General features: G+C 43.2%; 1 protein-coding gene across 1 annotated transcript in view; it reads left to right on the plus strand.

The window, feature by feature from the left end:
• The window catches only part of PREPL (prolyl endopeptidase like), an 85,751-nt gene that overhangs the window by 54,389 nt on the left and 10,385 nt on the right, over window positions 1-20,977 (plus strand). The window contains exons 7-10 of the mRNA XM_040430328.1: window positions 842-1,058; window positions 2,991-3,176; window positions 16,409-16,612; window positions 20,055-20,227. Of these exons, the coding sequence (XP_040286262.1) occupies window positions 842-1,058; window positions 2,991-3,176; window positions 16,409-16,612; window positions 20,055-20,227 (780 nt within the window). The remainder of the gene's footprint in view (window positions 1-841; window positions 1,059-2,990; window positions 3,177-16,408; window positions 16,613-20,054; window positions 20,228-20,977) is intronic.

Below are 20,977 nucleotides of genomic sequence, written 5' to 3' on the forward strand. Positions count from 1 at the left end.
TGATGAGATCAGGGCGCTGTGGGGCCATATCATCACTTCCAGGACTCCTTGCTCTTCTTTACGCTGAAGATAGTTCTTAATGCTATTGGTGGTATGTTTGAGGTCGTTGTCCTGCTGCAGAATAAATGTAAACTATTAACACTTCTCCTTTTTTTTTTTTTTTTTTTATGCATTCTTAGGGCTGTATTGCACTTGATGAGGATCGGCCAGATGATCGCTAGCAAGCTTTCGTAGGAACGCTTGTTAGCGATGATCTGCCGGTGTAAATGTGCCGCAGACTCGCTGATGCACAAGCGAAACGCTCGTTCATTGGGTAATCGCATCTTTCATGCGGTCACAAAAACCATTGTTTGCTGGCAGCAGATTGTGACATCTAATCATGCTCTGCTGCCGGCAAATAATGATTCTGTATGGGGAAGAGTGATGGTATTAGTGATCACTCCTCCTCATACTGTGGAGGAGATCACTGCAAGTAAATACAGAGGTCTCCTTCACCGATGAGCAGACAGTTGTTGGGAAGGAATGATTCCTTCCCGACAATCATCTGCTAAATCTAGCAGTGTAATACAGCCCTTACTTTGCAGCATATTTCCACACCTGCCTAAAAGTTTTGCACAGTACTGTATATTAGGATATTGCAATCAGCATTTCCCGCTCACTTTTATGATACTATTCATCTTTTTTAGGAGGCAGCGGTGTATAATAGGGTAGGAAAATCTTTTAGGTAAATCCATTTCCCCATCACTTCTCTCCCTGGCGCCATTTTATGAAACCGGTTAGAGGGATTGTCCAGTCTGTTATTGTCAAGACCAATACAAATTTCTCTCTATGTATTTTTCAGGTTTTTCGTAGACCTTTATATGACCAGAGACCACCGCTTTCTCACCATCAACAGTAACAGTAAGACGTCTGCTGAGGTCTGGCTTGTTGACTGTAGCGCCCCTTACTTGCCTCCTGCCCTGGTGCAGAACCGGCTGCCTGGTGTCATTTATCATGTGGAGCACAGAAATGGCTGCCTCTATATTCTGACAACGTACGGAGAGCCTGCAGAGTACAAGGTGAGTTCTGTCTGCAAAATGGATGTGCTGAATACAAAAAGTAATTCAGAAAGACTCTGTGCAGGTTACACTGGAGACATATGAAACTGTGGACTATATACTAGAGGTGTCCATGCTGGCAAGAAGAAAGGGGTCGGCTGCGATTAGGACAAAGGGTCTGCATTTTTCCCAACAAACCATGGGCTGTTCTGGGCATTACACTATTCAGGACAAGTGGCACAGTTTCTGGAAAAAGATTTGACATTTATCTTTTCTAATCTTGGACAATCCCTTTAACTCGTTTGCTTCCATGAACATTTTTACCATTTTAATAATTAAAACAAAAAGTGTGAATTATATTCTATTCTGTTATTCCAAAGTGATTTATAAAAAATGTAATATACTCCCATACCTATATACCGTATGATAGACACCAGGCAACTCGTTGAAAATTCCACGTAACACTTTACAATCATGGGCGCCTTCATGTCATTTTATTCTAACGGTTTGGAAAAAATGCATCAAAATTATTGCACGTGGTGGGGCTCCGCACCTCTGCTAATAAATCTTCATTTTCATGGCAGTATCAGAATTGGACCCCTGCTGATTGGCAAAGGGTTGCCTTCTCCAATTAGTCACATTTTCTGCTTTATCAAATGGATGAATGTTGGAGTGTCAGGAGAGAAACATCAGAGAACAAACACCTTGCAACCATTGCTGGAAGACCACAAGCTGGTGGTGGCAGCGGTATGGTCTGAGGGATGTTTTCATGGCATTCTGTTACCACTCTTTTATGTGGAAGGCACTCTCATACGTTTTGGTTATGAATCCATCCTTGAAGATCATGTACTCCCATACATGCCGATTGTCTTCCCTGGGGCAGCTGAGACTTGAACTCAGTTGGGCATCTATGGGACCACCTCGATCATCGTGTTCTCTCTATTTATCCCCCCCCACAGGCCCCTCCAGCAGCTGTGGGATGCACTGCAGGCAGCATGGCTCCAGATACCGGTGACAACCTACCAGGACCTTATGGAGTCGCTCCCAGCCCATCTAGCTGCTGTCTGTGCTGCACACGGCAGTTACTCCCGACCTCCCAGCCCATCTAGCTGCTGTCTGTGCTGCACACGGCAGTTACTCCCGATCTCCCAGCCCATCTAGCTGCTGTTACTCCCGATCTCCCAGCCCATCTAGCTGCTGTCCGTGCTGCACACGGCAGTTACTCCCGACCTCCCAGCCCATCTAGCTGCTGTTACTCCCGACCTCCCAGCCCATCTAGCTGCTGTCCGTGCTGCACACGGCAGTTACTCCCGATATTAGCTGGTGGTCAGAATAATGTGACTCGATGCATATTTTCACCAATTCACCAGAAGGGAAGAGACTAATAATCTCCATGATAAGGCACTGGGGGTGATTGGATATGTAACTGACTCGAAAATATGCCAAATGCTTGTAAAAAAAAATAAAAATGCTGCATGAATATACCAAAAGGGTTAGTGAACTTTATGTACCATATGCTGGATTAAAGGGATTTCCCAAAGAGATTGAGATCTATCTGCCGACTATACTTATAGGGGCACATTTATTAAGACCACCGTTTCAGACACCGGTCTTACTAAACCCCTAAGCTGACAGTGGTTACGCCGAAATTATGAAGAGGCACCATTCTCTTTAGCGCATCCTCCACCAGTTCTAAATGTAAGACGGCTTCCGAGCTGTCTTACATTTAGACATTTTTCTACTCCTGAAACAGGTGTGGAAAATGGTAAAAGACGGGCCTGCCGTCCCCTTCCTCACCTACTCCACACCCACTCATTTAGACCTGGTGTAAGCGGGGAGAAGAACTAGCTGTTGCGCCGCAATCTGCACCTGAAATAAGCCTAATTTCAGCTTAATGAATGACCCCCATAGTGTCTATATACATAACCTGAGATTTCTTCATTTATGGTGCAGCTGATGACGGCCCCACTAAACAGTGATGTACAGCAGTGGAAGCCCATATACAGGGTTCCTGCAGAATCCCGACTGCTGGACATGGAGATGTTGGAGGATTATTGTGTTATGTTCATAAGACAGAAAAATGAGCTGCACATGGACGTCATCTCCCTCTCCAGAGAGACGGTCATTGGTTCTCTGAAGGTACGTGGTGTCTTCTCCCCAGACCATGCATTGTGTTTGTTCGCTTGTTGTTGCATTTAGTGTTGAGCGAATGGAAGTATCTTAAGTGGACCTCGATCCGAATTTCTGAGAAAATTTGATTTGCCGCCAAGCCGAATTTCCTTGTGCTAAATTTTCTCTAAAATGGCGGTAAAAATAAAGAAAAGTCATACTCCCCTTATGCATTTGAACACGAAGAGGCCGCAGTGGCACACAAATGCAGAAGAGCTTAAGTGAAATTTAAGTGTTTTTTTTATTTTTATGATTAACCCCTGAAAGGCCTTAATATTAATCTCAGATGCCGCGGTCAGCGATGACCGTTTTCTCGTTAATCTGATGATCAGCAGCACCTTTACACAGGACACTGATCACTTGGTTGAGCGATCCCAGGAGCGCTCATCCCCGATGTTTTCCTCGATCGTCAGACCATGTAAAAGAAGCTTTTACTATCATTTTCTGTATTGTCATTTTTCCCTGGCTGTTTTGCTCAGTTTTTTTGCTTCTTCAAGTTCTGTCTAATGTTCCCTCTTCCCTGCATATTATATATTGCAAAGAAACGAGGCACAAAGGCATAGAATATAATCAAATTGAGAATGTTTGACATGGTGCAGTCACAATTTTATTCTATTATTTTTTTTTATTTTATTTTTTTTATGTTGTGTTGAATTGTTATGTTTAGGAGAGCAGAAAGAATGGAAATTCTGGCCTCTCAGCAGCTCGCAGAGAATGAATACTGATTTCTATTTTTTTTTAATTTATTTTTTTATCCTTCCTGCCTTGAGAATCCTACACATAATAGCTACAATCCACCGAGTGTACATGTGCCAAGAAAAGGGTTATTGTGCCGCTCAATGGTTTTTCTTCAGCTCTCCGATCCAAGGCACCAATTTCAAGTGACTAAATGCTAAAGAGCCAACCTGTAGCACGAGATCGCTAGCTGGAATCAAACTGGCTAGATTACAAGAGCAAGTCGGCCAAGGGCATATAATCAGTGACAGAGAGAGGGAAATAATAGGACTGAGTAGAATTACTTGCTGAATATAATGTTATTTAACCGAAATGGAGAGAAAAAAAAATCCAAATTCACATTTTACCCCTAAAAGCGTTTCTTTACTCAAAATCATAGTCTGTGACAGTGCATTGGTATTCCGTGTATCCCTTGTCCCTTTTAAGACTGAGAATAAACCAGGTCAGTCTGAAACAAATGTCATCTGATCTTCTTTTGAGGCTACAGAAGAAGCAGTGTTAGAGGCAACTCCACTTAAACAGTAAAATCCGTGTGTTTTTGTTCTGACTGTGGTTGCCTTTTTTTTTTGTGTGGTGTAATAAAACTCAAAGTCCTTATATAAAAAATAAATAAATCTTAAGTTCACATTTTAGCAAATATTAGTCTCTGAGCTGTCGGCTGTTAGCTGTTTTTTATGTATTTTTGAAAGCTGTTTTGCAACACTGCTCTCCTTTCACAGAGAGGACTTGAGGACCCCTGGTCTCGTGATCGGCAAGGGTCCCAGTGTTCAGACCCCCGAAAGTTTATAAATCGTTGTCAAGTTCATATATTCTAGCAAATATTAGTCTCAGAGTTGTCTGTTTTGGAGACTATTCTACAGATTTAGCTGTTTTTTTATTTTATTAATTTTTTTATGTATTTTTGAAAGCTCTTTTGCAGAACTCGTGTGCACCACCTCTCCATTCACACAGACCACTTGAGGACCCCTGGTCTCGTGATCAGCGAGGGTCCCAATGTTCAGACCCCCAATGGTTATGCATTTTTCGCCCATCCTCTGAATAGGTGATAAATGCTGTCAACTGCAAAACCATTTTAATTTTCAAGACCTGTCTTAAAGGGGTTGTTGTCCTGTTAGAACATATCCCTTAGGTAAGTGTCTGATTGGTGGGGGTCTGACCAGTTTGACCCCCACTAATCACAAGTGCGGTGATCAGGGTTTTCCTGTTTTAATGGATTGGCAGATTGCATGCTGCCGCTTCATTCGGCATAAGCATTTGTACTCCGTTGTCTCCAGCAGTTCCATATTGTCGAATAGCATGTCTGCCCCTCCATTCAAACAGGGGGATACATGTATATTACTTTTTATCTTAAACCTCCCCAAGGGCTTTACACAACTTGCACAGTAATAGTACTGGCTGAACAACTATGGCATTTGTTCGTCAGACCTGGGACCTAATTGTGGCTTGCTATGAAAGAATCTTAGTATCTTAATACACCTATTACTCCCTGCCAGAGGAAGGGCTTAATTGGATGCCTGTTAGCATTACACTAACAGAATGCATTAGTAATGCAGTGTATTATAGAAAATGCGATCAAAAGATTGCATAGTCATGTACCGCAGTGGCAGTTATTATTTAGAAAAATAAAAAAACACAAAAAACTTTTTTTTCCCCTTCAAAAATGCTTTATATCAAAAACAAAAAGGAAAAAAAGCACAAATAGTTCGACCTGCTGAGCCTGTAATGACTTAAACTCTGATATTGTAATGGTGTTAAACTCAAGTGGTGAATAGTGGAAAAATTTTCAAAACGCAGAACTGCAGTTTTCTCGCCCATATTCCTTGGGGGACACAGGAAACCATGGGTATAGCTCTGCTCCCTAGGAGGCGTGACACTAAGTGAAAGCTGTAAGCCCCTCCTCCATCAGCTATACCCTTCAGCCTGGAGAAGAGACTGCCAGTTTTTGCTTAGTGTCCAAGGAGGCAAGACACCCCCTGCTTATGCAGGGTTGTTTTCCTATGATTTTTTATTTTTACGTTATTTGTTGTTTTTAATTCGGTTTTTTTCTACTTACAGGGACAACAGAGGCGCATTAGACCCCTCTGTTTCTCCCGGGGTTGAGTTGCGCCAGTGCCGGTAATTCCGCACTGCCGCCTCCCCCACAGAAGACAAGGTGGACCAGGGCAGCCTCGCTCCCCTGCGTCCCGCCAGCTCAGGGTCGCCCGCACGCCAAGTCCCTCCCCCGGCTTGCTGCCACTGCGGTGCCAGGAGCTGAAGGGGCGACCCCGCTGGATGGATTGAGGGTGAAGACAGCGTATGGTGAGACAGGCTGCTCCAGCCTCCCCTTCCTCCCTCCCACCGCTGCTACAGGCCTCCTGGGCTCCCATGGCCACTGTTACTACATGGCCACTGCTACATCGTGCGCCCACCCCTCCCCCCCCCCCCCCCCCCCCGATATCGGACCGTTACCGGGCAGGGGAGTTTATCTGGGCAAGTCCTTGGCAGGGACGCTGCCTTCTGCCACATCCAGGCGCGGAGGGGGCCGCTTTCTTGGCGTGAACGGCGCCATTTCAGGCCGGCACTTCATTATCCTTGGGGGTTAAGTTCATTTTGCCGCGCGCGCGCGGCTCTGCTTCAGAGCGGCAGGGAGGGGGCGGAGCTTCCTACATGCGCTCCGCTACTTCCGGGTTCATCGCACAGTGCTGCGTGGAATCCTCTCTGCAGTGCGATCCGAAGCCGGTGCTGCTGCCTCTCCTCCACAGCCTCCTCAGTCTGTTCCCCCTTACCGCTGCCGCTTGCATCATCCGGTCTAGTTTGTTCTGGTCCCTCCCTTCTGGGACTGCTCTGGAACGTCCCATGGTTTCCTGTGTCCCCCAAGGAATATGGGCGAGAAAAGGAGACTTTTGTATTACTTACCAGTAAAGTCTCTTTCTCGCTCTTCCTTGGGGGACACAGCACCCGCCCTTCATTTGGGTTTACAGTTGTGGTTCCGGCTTGGTTGCCCCCGTTGGGGCTTGACGGTTCTTTTTCCGGTTGGTGGTTATCTTTCACTACTTGGACACGCAACTGGCAGTCTCTTCTCCAGGCTGAAGGGTATAGCTGATGGAGGAGGGGCTTACAGCTTTCACTTAGTGTCACGCCTCCTAGGGAGCAGAGCTATACCCATGGTTTCCTGTGTCCCCCAAGGAAGAGCGAGAAAGAGACTTTACTGGTAAGTAATACAAAAGTCTCCTTTTTGTTAATCCCGGTTCTCAAAAGATGGTATAAAAGGTTAGCAAAATGTCATAAGTACCCCAAGATGGTAGAAATAAAAAACATCTCCTCTTTCAAGAAAACCGGACCTTGCACAGGTACCTCAATGTAAAAAAAAAAATAATTAAATATGGCTTTCAGAAGACGAGGAGAAAAAAAACTAAAAAAATCACAGAATCCTCAAGGCTAACGCATGCCATATCCTTAAACTGAATGTCACCTCACCACGAAATGCTGTACAATCTGCACACAGCATGTTATATAGAAAGAGTAGCAGAGCAGATTGATATATAGGGGCACATTTATTAAGACTGGCGTTTTAGACGTCAGTCTTAATAAAGCCCTGCACTGGCGGTGGATCGCCAAAGTTATGTAGAGGTGCAGGCCTCTACATACAGTGGGGCAAAAAAGTATTTAGTCAGCCACCAATTGTGCAAGTTCTCCCACTTAAAAAGATAAGAGAGGCCTGTAATTTTCATCATAGTACACTTCAACTATGAAGAGACAGAATGGGGGGAAAGAATTCAGGGAATCACATTGTAGGATTTCTAATGAATTAATTGGTCACCTACAAACAAGCAAGATTTCTGACTATCACAGACCTGTAACTTCTTCTTTAACCACCTCAGCTCCCCTAGCTTAAACCCCCTTAATGACCAGACCACTTTTTACAATTCTGCACTACACTACTTTCACGGTTTATTGCGCTTACCACCCAAATGAATTTTACCTCCTTTTCTTCTCACTAATAGAGCTTTCATTTGGTGGTATTTTATTGCTGCTGACATTTTAACTTTTTTTTATATTAATCTAAATTGACCGAAATTTTTTACTTTAAACACCCCACAAATGACCCCATTTCGGAAAGTAGACACCCTACGGTATTCGCTGATGGGCATAGTGAGTTCATGGAAGTTTTTATTTTTTGTCACAAGTTAGCGGAAAATTATAATTATTTTTTTCTTTCTTACAAAGTCTCATATTCCACTAACTTGTGACAAAAAATACAATTTTACATGAACTCGCCATACCCCTCACGGAATACCTTGGGGTGTCTTCTTTCTAAAATGGGGTCACTTGTGGGGTATTTATACTGCCCTGGCATTTTAGGGGCCCTAAAGCGTGAGAAGTAGTTTGGAATCCAAATGCGTAAAAAATGCCCTGTGAAATCCTAAAGATACTAAAGGAATTTGGGCCCCTTTGCGCACCTAGGCTGCAAAAAAGTGTCACACATGTGGTATCGCCGTACTCAGGGGAAGTAGGGCAATGTGTTTTGGGGTGTATTTTTACATATGCCCATGCTGTGTGAGATAAATATCTCTGTAAAATGACAACTTTGTATAAAAAAATGGGAAAAGTTGTCTTTTACAGAGATATTTATCTCGCACAGTATGGGTATATGTAAAAATACACCCTAAAACACATTTCCCTATTTCTCCTGAGTACGGCGATACCACATGTGTGACACTTTTTTGCAGCCTAGGTGCACAAAGGGGCCCAAATTCCAATGAGTATCTTTAGAATTTCACAGGGCATTTTTTTACGCATTTCGATTCCAAACTACTTCTCATGCTTTAGGGCCCCTAAAATGCCAGGGCAGTATAAATACCACACAAGTGACCCCATTTTGTAAAGAAGATACCCCAAGGTATTCCGTGAAGGGCATGGCGAGTTCATAGAAGTTTTATTTTTTTATTTTTTTTACATAAGTTAGCGGTAATTTGATTTTTTTTTTTTTTTTTTTTTTTTTTTTTTTTTCCTCACAAAGTCTCCCTTTCCGCTAACTTGTGACAAAAAGTTCAATCTTTCATGGACTCAATATGCCCCTCAGCGAATACCTTGGGGTGTCTACTTTCCGAAATGGGGTCATTTGTGGGGTGTGTTTACTGTTCTGGCATTTTGGGCGGGGCTAAATTGTGAGCAACCCTGTAAAGCCTAAAGGTACTCATTGGACTTTCGGCCCCTTTACGCACCTAGGCTGCAAAAAAGTGTCACACATGTGGTATCACCGTACTCAGGAGAAGTAGGGCAATGTTTTTGGGGTGTATTTTTACATATACCCATGCTGGGTGAGAGAAATATCTCTGTAAAATGACAACTTTGTATAAAAAAATGGGAAAAGTTGTCTTTTACAGAGATATTTATCTCGCACAGTATGGGTATATGTAAAAATACACCCCAAAACACATTGCCCTACTTCTCCTGAGTACGGCGATACCACATGTGTGACACTTTTTTGCAGCCTAGGTGCGCAAAGGGGCCCAAATTCCTTTAGTATCTTTAGGATTTCACAGGGCATTTTTTACGCATTTGGATTCCAAACTACTTCTCACGCTTTAGGTCCCCTAAAATGCCAGGGCAGTATAAATACCCCACAAGTGACCCCATTTTGGAAAGAAGACACCCCAAGGTATTCCGTGAGGGGCATTGCGACTTCCTAGAATTTTTTTTTTTTTTTGCACAAGTTAGCGGAAAATGATTATTTTTCTTTTTTTTTTTTTTTTTTTTTTTTTTTTTTTTTTTTTTCCTCTTACAAAGTCTCATATTTCACTAACTTATGACAAAAAATAAAATTTTACGTGAACTCGCCATGCCCCTCACGGAATACCTTGGGGTGTCTTCTTTCCAAAATAGGGTCACATGTGGGGTATTTATACTGCCCTGGCATTTTAGGGGACCTAAATCGTGAGAAGAAGTCTGGAATATAAATGTCTAAAAAATTTCACGCATTTGGATTCCGTGAGGGGTATGGTGAGTTCATGTGAGATTTTATTTTTTGTCACAAGTTAGTGGAATATGAGACTTTGTAAGAAAAAAAAAATATATATATATATATATATATATATATATATATATATATATATATATATTAGATCAATTTCCGCTAACTTGTGCCAAAAAAAATAAATCTTCTATGAACTCGCCATGCCCCTCAAAAGTGATCTTTATAGCGCCGCAGCGATTTTACGGTGTTTTTGCAGTCATCAGAAAAAATAATTCTGTCACTGCGGTGGGGCGGACTGAATGCAAGTGTGCGCACAAGATCAGGCCAGATCGGGCGAACACTGCGTTTTTTGTAGAGCCTATAGAACATGTCCTATTCTTGTCCGCAATTGCAGACAAGAAAAGGCATTTTTTATATAGTTTTTATATAGTTCTGGCAATGTGCAGATCCGCAAAATGCGGAAAGCACATTGCTGGTGTCCGTGTTTTGCGGATCCGCGGTGTCCATGTTTTGTGGATCTGCGGATCCGCAAAACACATACGGACGTCTGAATGGAGCCTTACAGGGGGGTGATCAGGGGGTTAATAAGGGGTTAATAAGTGACACGGGGGGGTGTAGTGTAGTGTGGTGATTGGTGCTACTTTACAGAGCTGCCTGTGTCCTCTGGTGGTCGATCCAAGCAAAAGGGACCACCAGAGGACCAGGTAGCAGGTATATCAGACGCTGTTAACAAAAAAGCGTCTGATATACCTTTCAGGGGTTAAAAAAATCGCATCTACAGCCTGCCAGCGAATGATCGCCGCTGGCAGGCTGTAAATCAGCTCGTTTATCTTCCGATCCTGTGAACGCGCGAGATGACGCGCCGATGGGTCCAAGAGGAACAAACCGACCGCCCGCAGGACGCATCCCTGCGTTAGGCGGTCGGGAGGAGGTTAAGAGGCTCCTCTGTCCTGCACTCGTTACTTGTATTAATGGCACCTGTTTGAACTTGTTTTACGTATAAAAGACTCCTGTCCACAACCTCAAACAGTCACACTCCAAACTCCACTATGGCCAAGACCAAAGAGCTGTCGAAGGACACCAGAAACAAAATTGTAGACCTGCACCAGGCTGGGAAGACTGAATCTGCAATAGGCAAGCAGCTTGGTGTGAAGAAATCAACTGTGGGAGCAAATATTAGAAAATGGAAGGCATACAAGACCACTGATAATCTCCCTCGATCTGAAGCTCCACGCAAGATCTCACCCCGTGGGGTCAAAATGATCACAAGAACGGTGAGCAAAAATCCCAGAACCACACAGGGGGACCTAGTGAATGACCTGCAGAGAGCTGGGACCAAAGTAACAAAGGCTACCATCAGTAACACACTACGCCGCCAGGGACTCAAATCCTGCAGTACTAGACGTGTCCTCCTGCTTAAGCCAGTAGATGTCCGGGCCCGCCTGAAGTTTGCTAGAGAGCATTTGGATGATCCAGAAGAGGATTGGGAGAATGTCATATGGTCAGATGAAACCAAAGTAGAACTTTTTGGTAAAAACTCATCTCGTTGTGTTTGGAGGAAACAGAATGCTGAGTTGCATCCAAAGAACACCATACTTACTGTAAAGCATGGGGGTGGAAACATCATGCTTTGGGGCTGTGTTTCTGCAGGATGACTGATCCGTGTAAAGGAAAGAATGAATGGGGCCATGTAACACGAGATTTTGAGTGAAAACCTCCTTCCATCAGCAAGGGCATTGAAGATGAAACGTGGCTTTCAGCATGACAATGATCCCAAACACCCGCCTGGGCAACGAAGGAGTGGCTTCGTAAGAAGCATTTTTAAGGTCCTGGAGGGGCCTAGCCAGTCTCCAGATCTCAACCCTATAGAAAACCTTTGGAGGGAGTTGAAAGTCCATGTTGCCCAGCGACAGCCCCAAAACATCACTGCTCTAGAGGAGATCTGCATGGAGGAATGGCCAAAATACCAGCAACAGTGTGTGAAGACTTAGGCTGCGTTCACACGGGCGAGATTTCCGCGCGGGTGCAATGCGGTAGGTGAACGCATTGCACCCGCACTGAATCTGGACCCATTCATTTCAATGGGGCTGTTCAGATGAGCGATGATTTTCACGCATCACTTATGCGTTGCGTGAAAATCGCAGCATGCTCTATATTCTGCGTTTTTCACGCAACGCAGGCCCCATAGAATTGAATGGGGTTGCGTGAAAATCGCAAGCATCTGCAAGCAAGTGCGGATGCGGTGCGATTTTCACGCACGGTTGCTAGGTGACTGTCTATACACTGTATTATTTTCCCTTATAACATGGTTATAAGGGAAAATAATAGCATTCTGAATACAGAATGCTTAGTAGAAGGTCAATTGAGGGTTAAAAAATAAAAAAAATTAACTCACCTTGTCCTCTTGTTCGCGTAGTTCTCCCGGTCTTTAGTTCTTTAAAAAGATGAACTCTGGGCTAAAGGACCTTTGATGACGTAAGATCACATGCTCCAATCACATGGTCCATCACCATGTGATTGGAGCATGTGATCTTACGTCATCAAAGGTCCTTTAGCCCATAGTTCATCTTTTGAGAAGTAAAGAAGAGACCGGGACTTACGCGAACAAACGGAGAAGGTGAGTTAATTTTTTTTATTTTTTTTAACCCTCAACTGATCACCTACTATGCATTCTGTTTTCAGAATGCTATTATTTTCCCTTATAACCATGTTATAAGGGAAAATAATAACATCTACACAACACCGAACCCAAACCTGAACTTCTGTGAAGAAGTTCGGGTCTGGGTACCACAGTCGGTTTTTTATCACGCGCGTGCAAAACACATTGCACACGCACGATAAAAACTGAACAACGGAACGCAATCGCAGTCAAAACTGACTGCAATTGCATTCCTACTCGCGCGGGTTTGCCGCAACACACCGGGACGCATCCGGAACTAATCCGGACACGCTCGTGTGAACCCAGCCTTACAGAAAACGCTTGACCTCTGTCATTGCCAACAAAGGGTATATAACAAAGTATTAAGATGAACTTTATAAACTTTTGTTATTGACCAAATACTTATTTTCCACCATAATTTGCAAATAAATTCTTTAAAAATCAGACAATGTGATTTTCTGGATTATTTTTATTTTTTTCTCATTATGTCTCTCATAGTTGAAGTGTACCTATGATGAAAATTACAGGCCTCTCATCTTTTTAAGTGGGAGAACTTGCACAATTGGTGGCTGACTAAATACTTTTTTGCCCCACTGTAATTTTGGCGGATCCACCGCCGCTTCTAAATGTAAATCAGTTTTCTAGCTGTGTTACATTTAGACCTTTTTTTCTACTCCTAAAACGGCCATCACCGTAAACGCCACGCCCAGTTTTTTTTGACCTAGAGTGAATGGGGAAAAGTTGCAGATTGCACTGCAAAGGACCTTTTGCGCCTCAGTCTGCGCCAGAAATACACCTAAGGCTACTTTCACACTGCCGTTTCTGGGTCCGCCTGTGAGATCCGTTTCAAGGCTCTCACAATCGGCCCCAAATGGATCAGTTCAGCCCCAATGCATTCTGAAGGATATAAGGATCCGTTCAGAATGCATCAGTTTGGCTCCGTTCCGCCTCCATTCCGCTCTGGAGGCGGACACCAAAACGCTTCTTGCAGCGTTTTGGTGTCCGCCTGGCTGTGCGGAGCCAAACGGATCCGTCCTGACACACAATGTAAGTCAATGGGGACGGATCCGTTTACATTGACACAATATTGGTGCAATTGTAAACGGATCCGTCCCCTATTGACTTTCAATGTAAGTCAGGACGGATCCGTTTGACTTAGACTTTTTTTTTTACTTAGTTATGCAGACGGATCCGTACTGAACGGATACCAGTGTTTGCATTTATAGGTGCGGATCCGTTTGTGCAGATACCAGACGGATCCGCACCTAACGCAGGTGTAAAAGTAGCCTAATATAGGTGTATTTCTGTTTTAATAAATGACCCCCATAGTTTTATGGGAAAAGATTCAGTAAAACTTTATTTTATTTACTTTATTCATTTAAACCTCTGTTCTTTTTATGCTTAGGAGTCATGTGGGCGGAGCCAATTAAAGGGGTTGGCCATTTTCTGGTTACTGTTGACCAGTGTGTATGTATGATGATTATATTGCTCTTACTAATAGACTTTTATATATATATATATTTTTTTTTAATATGCCATTTCCTATATTTCTTTAGGTATTCTCCCTTTTTTCCATGTCTTTTGAGCTGCCCACACAGAGCTCCTGTCTATAAAATGGCTGCTGATAGAGGGTCATGTAATGTCTCCTCCAATCAAATACACTGCACCTGCCATCTGTACATACCCTGTTAGGCCTGTTTCACACGAGCGTGTCCAGTGCGGAAATAACGCTCCATGTGTAAAGAGTGATTCGCCATTCTGGACACTGCTCTTTTCTGTGGAGCGCACAGATTTATAATCATTTATAATGCTGTGTGTCTCTGTATGACACAAAAAATGCATTAGCCAATAGAAGCTCGCAGGCCCTTAGTCTCCACATACACACAGTTTTACACCAGGTTTCCATAACAACCCAGCCATTTTTCTTCAGCTTTTAAAGGGGCAGGGCGCTGTGAATGTCACAGTTGAGGGGGCAGATAGGGTGGCCATTCAGGCCACCCTCAAAAAGACAGACCCCGCCCCTAGGTCCCACTAAGCCACGCCCCAACCTTGGTAGGCCACGCCCAATCCCATTCCGTAGCCGGCGGGGATTAAAAAATGAAGGTAAAAATCAACTTCTGTCAGCTGCAGGGGTGGGAGGGAGGGTGACTGTCTCCCTGCTGCTCACACTCAGACAGCACAGTGCTGCTGTCTGAGAGTGAGCTGTTCAAAATGACATCCCTATGTCTGTCCAGACCTTGTGCCAGACGGAGGACAGAGTCTGAAAGCCGGACTGTCCAGCCTAAAACCGGACCTCTGACTACCCTACGGGCAGATTCCTGTAAAGGCCACTGTTGATGGGACGTGGTGTTGGGGAAATCACTGTTAAGGAGATGGAGTACTGTGGAGGTAACTAATAAAGGGGCAGCTGCTGTGAAGGTCACTGTTGAGGGGGCGGGATGCTGTGTCACTCTGATGATGTCTCCTGACCACAACTTGTTCCTGCATAATGGGACATACACAACACACTTATTTAGTGGTAATGCCTCCTTTTATGCCACCACTCAGTAATCATTCCCATTTAGGCCCCAGACATACTCAGTAGTAATTTCCATTTAGGCCCCAGTAGATAGAATCCCTCCAAGTAGTGCCATTTGTCCATATAATGCCCCCCAGTTGTACCCTCTGTACATTTAATGCTCCCCAGTACTGCCCACTTCACATATAATGTCCCCCAGTAGTGGCCTCTTCATATATTAATGTCCCTCAGTAGTGGCCTCTTCATATATTAATGTCCCCCAGTAGTGGCCTCTTCATATATTAATGCCCCCCAGTAGTGGCTTCATCATATATAATGCCCCCCAGTAGTGGCATCTCTACATATAATGCCCCCAAGTAGTGGCCTTTTCACATATAATTATCCCCCCCTCCCCCTGTGGAGACCAGTGTTTTCCATCCCCACCACTCAACTGCGACACCCCCTGCAGCCTGTTACTGGTCCGTGGCCTGGTGGTTGGGGATCTCTGATTTATAGGATGGTTGAAGTACAGGGAAGCTTTGAGCATTCATGTACATCTATAGTATAAAGCGGAAAAAAAACTGTCTTTGAATGGGTATTCCAGGATTCTGATATTGATGGCCTAGCCTCAATCGGCCATCAGTATCCGATCGACGGGCGTCCGACATCCGAACCCACGCCAATCGGCTGGTCCCAAGTAGCTTTGTCACCGCAACTAGAGCTCTGTCCATGGTGTAAGCTTTTCCCTGATACCATGCCAGGGTGGTGTTAAGTAAGTCTATTGATTGGGGATGTGAACCACCTCTTGGTGCAGCATTAATTTTTCATACGGGTGGAGGGGCAATTTAAGGACAACAGATCTTGATGGACCGTCCTAGCAACAGATGAATTGTGTAAGCTGTCTGACCTAACCGCGCGTTGGCAGCCCGTTCGTTTACTGTAGGTAGAAGTCAACGTTTCCCCCCCCCCCTTTTATTTTTTTTTAAGCAGATAAAATGTGACTTTAAATATCACTTCACAGAGCAAATTTAATTTGACAAGAAAATCACGACTTGTTTCGTAGTTTGCTTTTTAATTGAAATAGTGATTGAATTTCATTATAGTGTTTAAATAAAAAGGTTATTAACAAGTTGAGTGCAGTGAACCATTTACGCTCTGCCTCTGTCAACCAGCGTTTTGTTCTGTGAGCATAAGGCTTTCTTTTGCTCTGATATCCGTATATATAATTATCATATGAATTGAGGTGAAACAGCTTTCCAGATTAAATCTATCGTACATAGACAGAGATTAGGTATGGGGGGGGGGGCGGCGGGCATTGAATTTTCCTAAATAAAATGTCATCTTTCTTTATCCAGCTTCCAGCGTGGGCCTGTGCACTGCAACCTGAGTCTTACCCAGAGGAGAGGACAAGCACAATCAACTTTTACCTTGAGTCTCCCGTTCATCCCCCGATTATGTTTGCTTATTCTGTACCAGACAAGAAATTGTCAGTGGAAGCCGGTTACAGCAGAGAGGGGAGCAAGACTTGTCACCTTGTGCGAATGAACGCAAAGAGCAAGGTCTGCATTCATCCTTTCACCAATGGTTATAAAAAATTAAAAAAAACATACAAAGTTGGATGAATTTACTTCACCCTGTAATTTCTCTTTTGTGTGCAATCAGAGCTCTCTTTTTCTACTAAGGAGCTCCAAATCACCTGCATAGACATCCAGTTAAAGGCTGTGGATACCTTTTGACAAGGAAATAATTTTTTATTAATTTTTCTACGTGTTTTCAATGAAAAAAAAAAAGTCTGCAGTCTTTATTGCTTCATTTATTTTCAGACCCCTGATATTCTGTTTTCAACCGGCTCCTAGTATTCTCTTGAGGGACTGTCCCTCCTAGTAATACGTGCTGGATCTGTGTGTCCAGGATGCTATTGTCTTCCCTTCTGCAAACTGCCTTGTGCATGCTTTCCTCCCCATCTACAACCTGCGTGAACAGATCTCTCCCTGCCCTCTCCATACCCATCTGCCCTGGACAGCCTCCTGCTGGGAGGGGGAGAGCAGACTGAGCCGCCAGAAACCAGAACGATACTTGTGGGCAGTTCTGCAGCTCCGCCTTGTGCGGTCCGCATTTTTTGCGGAACGGAACGTCGTGCCCTCTTTAGAACTGTACCATCCTTGTCCTCAAAATGGACAAGAAAGGACGTGTTCTAACTTTTTTGCTTTTTCGCATAACGGACATACGGATGTGGACAGCACATTAGTCACCCCCTTTGGGGACAATCCCAACAAAACAGGACATTTGAAAGACATGATTGTAAGACGCTTCATCTGGGTGTGGAGCTATCTGTTATATATTGATTACACCACGCAACAATGATTTTGCTGCTGAGAGAAAAACATGTGATTTACACTAAAAGGAGTGTGCCGATTCCAAATATGAACTCGGAATTTGCCTGACACGTCTAGATTTTAGAAAGGTTAACCCCTTAAGGAGCCTGGGATTTTCCATTTTTGCATTTTCATTTTTCACTTCCCGCCTTCCCATAGTCCTAACTTTTTTTTTTTTTTCCCATTCACATAGCCTTGTAGTAGGAAGCAGGAAAAAGATTCCAAATGAGGTAGAATTGGGAAAAAAACGCAATTCTGATAAAGGTTTTTATTTTTTTACACTGCACACTATGCAGTAAAATTGACCTGTTATCTTCATTCTCCAGGTCAGTACGGTTACAATGATACCACACTTGTATAATTTTTCTTGCTTTTTTTAATATTGAAAAAAAAAAAATTAAAACCTTATTTGAGGACAAATATTTTTTAATCATATTCTGACCCCATATAACTTTTTAGTAGTTATTTGTACGGGGCTGTGTGGGGCTCATTTTTTGTGGGACAATCTGTTCTTTTCAGTGATACCAATTTGAAGTGTGTGTGACTTTTTTTTTGATCACTTTTTATAAACAAATGATTGGGTAGTTGAAGTGACAAAAAATGGCAAATTGGCTGTTTATTTTTTTTGCCGTATGCCATTAATATTGTTATATTTTAATAGTATGGGCATTTTTGCACGCAGCGATGCCCATGAAGTTTATTTTTATTGTTATTTAAGTATTTTTATTTTAAGGAAAGTGGGATGATTATATTTTTTTTGTCACCTTGGGTGATCATTAGATTGCCTATTGTGTTCATTGATGTCTATATAGACACCATTGAACACTTCATTTGCACTATACCAATACAATGCTGCCACCTAATGGCCTGTATTGGTATAGTCATCTGATAGGCACCAAAGTCTGCTTGAGGCTTCAGCCTATTAGATCAATGTAACAGGTTCCTCGATCTCAGCCGGGGAGCGCTGTTCCCGGAGCGGAAGTGCGCGACTCCCGCTTCCAGACTGCGCAGATGCCGTGGTCACATTTGACCACGGCATCTGAAAGAGAAAATGTATGCCGCAGGTCTTTGCTATTTAAAATAGCAGAAACCTGGCGGCTATGGCACCCGCTGCACGTGCAAGTGGGCGCCATGTTTGGGGACCGGACTTCCGTCGTACATGTACGGCGGAGGTCCTTTAAAGGGTTAAGTACATGCAAAGCCTATTCCACTATAATATTAATGCATAATATTGGAGATATTCCAATGGACATATCCAGACCTGTTCGGACGCACTCAGGCTGATGTCAGCAGTAAGTATATAAGGCAAGCTGGACAGCTTTTGATAAAGTGATCTGTTATAGTGCTATCAGTTTTGAAACTGAAGATGGATAAACGCAAATGTGTTAACGGTCCAGGCAATTTCTGCTACATATGTGGCAAATACACTACTTATGATCAGCGCAAGAATCTGACAAAGCGAGTGCGTCTTGCAGCTTGGGATGCATTTGTGCTCGTAGTGCAGAACTTCCTTGGGAACAGACAAGCTGCAAACTATGCTGAATTAGCAGACAACATGCTTATAGCATATGAACAACTTGGCTGCCGAATGTCATTGAAAGTGCATTTCTTACATTGCCATCTTGACTTTTTCCCACCCAATTTTGGACACGTAAGTGACGAACATGGAGAGCGGTTCCATAAAGATATTTCTACAATGGAGAACAGGTATCAAGGCCGCTGGAATCCCAACATGATGGGGGACTACTGCTGGTTTTTGCAACTGGAAAATATGACCGTTCACAAACGCAAAAGCAGATGCCTGAAGCATTTTTAACAGTACTGGGCTCTGCTCAAGTAAGACTTTTTTAAACTGAAAGACTTTTTGAAATTGTGTTATTCCATTACATTTTCATACACTGTTTACTACGTAAACTTTGATGTAGATCAGGTAATTGTTGGAGTAAAACTCGTTCTGTTCAAAATTATTCAATGCTTTCAAAGTGCTTAATTCATTTCGGCATACTTATGCATAGCAAAATTTTGTGACGTGTTGCAACAATTCTGACTTCGGATTTGTAATTCGCACACTCTATTTAGTATAGGACAAATGGTTTTTGCCCAGGAGCAGACTAAAAGTTGTTTTTTTTGTTGTTGTTGCGTGGTGTTATTGCTTTGTTCTAAAATTTTAAAATCTGACCTCTGTCAGCATGATTAATTCTATTAAACCAAGCTTATTGCCTGGTAGAGTTGATCATGCTGATTAAGGCCTCTTTCACACTTGCGTTGTTGTTTTCCAGTATTGAGATCCGGCAGAGGATCACCAACTGACACAGGACAGGAGTCACTTTTCTATTCATTCCTTTGAGACCGAAATTGAGGCTCCCATAGGAATAAATAAAGAAACTGACTTCCTGTCCACACATAAGATGCTGTGTCAGTTGGAGAGTCTGATAGCTGGTCACATGACACAGCTGAGGATCAGAAGGGAGAGGATAACTCTCAAATGCCGACGCTGGTAAGAAAATTACATTCACTTAAGATTATATAATGTACCTTTCTAGCAGGTTAGAGAATCCATTTTCTGTCAAGAGTTCTTCTTTAAATTGTTCTAATGTATGTACCATGTGTTGTTTTCTCTTAACAGGATGGGACTTTGGTACCAGTCACAGTTTTTTATAAAGCAGAGAGTGGGCTCCTAGACAGACCCCTACTAGTTCATGTCTACGGTGCTTACGGCATGGACTTGAACATGAGCTTTAAAGCTGAGAAGAGAATGCTGGTCGAAGATGGCTGGATATTGGCTTATTGTCATGTAAGGTAAAGTCATGTGCGAAAGGCAAAAATACTGTAAATGTTTGCACATGTTTTTTGGCAAGTACTGTTAAAGTGGTATTCCCACTTCCTGACGCCAGCCTGCCCTTCCCCGACCTGGATGCAGCGGTCAGAGGTGGTCCCAGCTATGGAATTAGCCGGGTTGTGCTACCCTGTTTCCATAGCTTTAGTACAAATCAATAGGAGTTTCAAATAATGTGCAGCACAGTGAGCTACCGCTCACATTTAAAGGGATCTGTCATTTATTTTTATTTTTTGCTAGTTGTTCCGTTTTTAGTTTCCATTGTGTTTCAGTTTCCTTTCCGTTTTTCCGTTCCGTTTTTCCGTATGCCATATACAGTAATTACATAGAAAAAATTGGGCTGGGCATAACATTTTCAATAGATGGTTCAGCAAAAACGGAACGGATACGGAAGACATACGGATGTATTTCCGTATGTGTTGCGTTTTTTTTGCGGACCCATTGACTTAAATGGAGCCAAGCACCGTGATTTGCGGACAAGAATAGGACATGTTCTATCTTTTCACGGTACGGAAATACTGAAACGGAATGCACACGGAGACACTTGAGTATTTTTTGCTGAACCATTGAAATGAATGGTTCAGTATATGTTCCGCATACTGAACTCAAAAAACGTCCAGTATACTGAACGCAAAATACTGTCGTGTGCATGAGCCCTTAGTCTGTAAATGATAGCTACAAGATCTGTAATTACCTTATAATAACAGCTTTCA

Source organism: Bufo bufo, chromosome 4 (genome assembly GCF_905171765.1).
Source record: "Bufo bufo chromosome 4, aBufBuf1.1, whole genome shotgun sequence".
Lineage (NCBI taxonomy): Eukaryota > Metazoa > Chordata > Amphibia > Anura > Bufonidae > Bufo > Bufo bufo.